The sequence below is a fragment of the Hevea brasiliensis genome, chromosome 18 (assembly GCF_030052815.1).
Source record: "Hevea brasiliensis isolate MT/VB/25A 57/8 chromosome 18, ASM3005281v1, whole genome shotgun sequence".
Classification (NCBI taxonomy): domain Eukaryota; kingdom Viridiplantae; phylum Streptophyta; class Magnoliopsida; order Malpighiales; family Euphorbiaceae; genus Hevea; species Hevea brasiliensis.
In genome coordinates this window covers 48,589,482-48,592,494 of record NC_079510.1, presented here as the reverse complement: position 1 = coordinate 48,592,494, position 3,013 = coordinate 48,589,482, and the positions used below count along the sequence as shown (strand labels likewise).

The window sequence follows — 3,013 nt, the reverse complement described above, 5'->3', positions numbered from 1 at the left end:
CAATTTCATTTCATATTGAAATTTATAATAAAAAAACATTATAGTCATTTAAAATTAATAGTGATTTTGGTTATCCGACGGAGAAACTAATATTTAAATTTATTAAAATATCAAAAATTTAATGAGTGAATTTTAAAAATACAGAAAATAATATGTAAACTTCATTAATCCTTATAAGTTGATGTTAAATAAAAACTTTGAATACCTCACTAATTGGATAATAAACTATAAATATATCAATAATTTCAATTTATCACAAATAAAACTTGAATTATTAATTTTTATATATGACTGTTTTTAACTTAATAAGGTGATAGGATTGATCTTTGTGCGTTTGACTATGCAAAGGTATATAGTTGTAAACTCGACTGATGAGGAAAGGCCAGCTACCAATACAAGTGATTTTCTTTTCTTTTTTTTTTTTTTCTGCCAAAAAAACACACACACACATATAAAGAGAGAGCGCATAAAGGTAAAAAAATTTCTACCGTTACTTGAGCCACCTTATCATGTTCCATAATATGTATATATGTACATCTATATTCATTCATCAGGACTTAGCGATGCATTCAAAGTTCACTCAGATATATCAATGGATATATGTCACAAACACTATCTTCTTCTTCTTTGTCTCCTAATTGTCTCTTTGTCAACCTTCTTTGCTGAAGAAATTGAAGCCCTACCAAGTCCAAGGGCTTTGAATCATAATTCGGTTACTGCAGTTTTAGTGTTTGGAGATTCCACAGTAGACTCTGGAAACAACAACTTTGTCAAGACAATTTTCAAGGGCAACTTTCCACCTTATGGAAAAGATTTTCCAAATCACGAGCCCACCGGAAGGTTCACCAACGGACGCCTCGCCACTGATTTTATCGGTACGTTTTTCTGTGATCCTGTTTTCTTCAAGTATATATATGTGTGTGTGTGTGGATTGAATATATAATAATATTGCTTTCTTTTCACTTCTTGATTTTCTCTTGGGTGTGTTAATTTGGAACAGCTTCGTACGTTGGTGTGAAAGATTTTGTTCCTCCATATTTGGACCCAAGTCTCGGCATTGAGAAGCTTATGACAGGAGTCAGCTTTGCCTCGGGTGGCACCGGATTTGACCCTCTCACACCACAAATAAGCGTCTCTCCCTCCCTCCGTCTCTATATCTCCTTCAAATTCATAATCATTAACTATCCTTACTTAATCATTAACTATAACTTAGTGTACTTATTAGGGCTAAAATCTAAACTACTCATTTGCCTGTTATTTGGATATATATACATATATATGTGTAATTTGTTTCATTTCATTTTGATTATAATTTGAAATTTTATAGTTTTGAAAATGATTATTAATTTAAAACTTATTCGTAATTATATAATTTAATACAAATATATTTGTTTATATGGTATTTATTATGGGTGGTTGGTTAATTGCTCATTATATTTCAGCGGGGTTTTATTTTGGACAGAATGTGATAGGGATCCCACAGCAAGTAGAGTATTTTAAAGAGTACAAGAAAAGGCTGGAGTCTGCGATTGGAAAGAAAACAACAGAAAATCATATCAAGAAAGCTTTGTTTATTATAAGTGCTGGAACAAATGACTTTGTTGTTAACTATTTTACCTTGCCTGTTCGACGGAAGACCTTCTCCGTTTCAGCTTACCAGCAGTTCATATTGCATAAAACTCTGCAATTAGTACAGGTTTGGCTCCACATATTAATTTTTCAATAAAATTTTTTCTGTTAAATATTCCAATTTAAGGTCTTACAAACATTGCTTTATAGTTGACACTGAACAAATAGGCTAAGGCTTATTTTACATAGGATTTGATCGACGAAGGAGCAAAAAGAATATCGGTAACCGGACTACCTCCATTGGGTTGTTTGCCGATTGTTATCACACTTTTCTCCAAGAATTTCATTTTAGAACGTGGTTGTATTGAATATTTTTCCTCCATTGGAAAAAAATTCAACCAAATGCTCCAAAATGAATTAAATCTCGTACATAATCGATATCCCGACGTCAGAATAGATCTCTTTGATGCATACGGACCACTCACAGACATGATCCAAGGGGTACAAAGCTCTGGTAAGAGAATAAATTTTAATCAATATCTTCTGGATTTTATGCATGGTAGCTCATAAATCTTATAAATGGCTTTTTTTTTTTTTTTTTTTTTTTTTCAAGAGTTTGACGTGGTGAACAGTGGGTGTTGTGGAACGGGTTACCTGGAAGCAGGAATATTGTGCAATCCAAAATCATTTCTGTGCCCTGATGCGTCCAAATATGTATTTTGGGATTCAATACATCCAACTGAGACAACTTACTATAACCTTTTTCAGGCCATACGTCCTACTGTTGATTTTTTGATAAGGGATCCCTAATTATTTATTTTATCAGTTTGTTTAAAATTTCCATCATCATTTCTTAGATCTCTCTACCATTATCAATATCATCGCTATTGATTTCAAATAAAAGTTAACAACAAAGTGAGTCTAATGGCCTTATTTTTCTCTCTATTTTTTTTAATTTTCTTTCCCTCTAACTCTCACTTTCCCCTCTAGATTTACACAAAACCAATAAATCAAAGGCCTAAACAAAGAAATCAACTAAGAAATCACCTGTACCAATAAAAAAAAAAAAGCTTTCTAAAGCTTTGACCGTAAGAGATAGGAGCTAGGTTTGATTGGTGGTAGGGAGAGGAAGCAACAATATGGGTGGCGTGCTCTAGGTGGTTCACAACAGTAGCATATGAGGAGTGTGCATGGATCGCAATAGGGGGATGTAGGTGTGAGTGGCTGGTCGCAACAATTGGATATGACAATTTTTTACAGGACACGACTTGATACATAGTTAAATTATTTTAGGTTTATCATAAATAAGTTTAGATTAAATTTTAATTAGGATGATTAGGATAAAAAATTAATAATTTATTTATTTAATCAGATTATGAGGTTAATAGGTTTATTTTAACCCTTTTAAACCTATTATGATTTTTTATTTACATTAAAACTACAT

At 32.2% G+C, this 3,013-nt stretch overlaps 1 protein-coding gene across 1 annotated transcript; it reads left to right on the top strand.

The window, feature by feature from the left end:
• Positions 1–467: 467 nt before the first annotated feature.
• Positions 468–2,512, top strand: LOC110673599 (GDSL esterase/lipase At5g45960). The gene is made up of 5 exons (XM_021836730.2): positions 468–875; positions 1,001–1,131; positions 1,463–1,696; positions 1,819–2,083; positions 2,183–2,512. Exons 1-5 carry the CDS (start codon positions 530–532, stop codon positions 2,377–2,379), a joined length of 1,173 nt encoding a protein of 390 aa, XP_021692422.2. The 5' UTR covers positions 468–529; the 3' UTR covers positions 2,380–2,512.
• Positions 2,513–3,013: the final 501 nt, after the last annotated feature.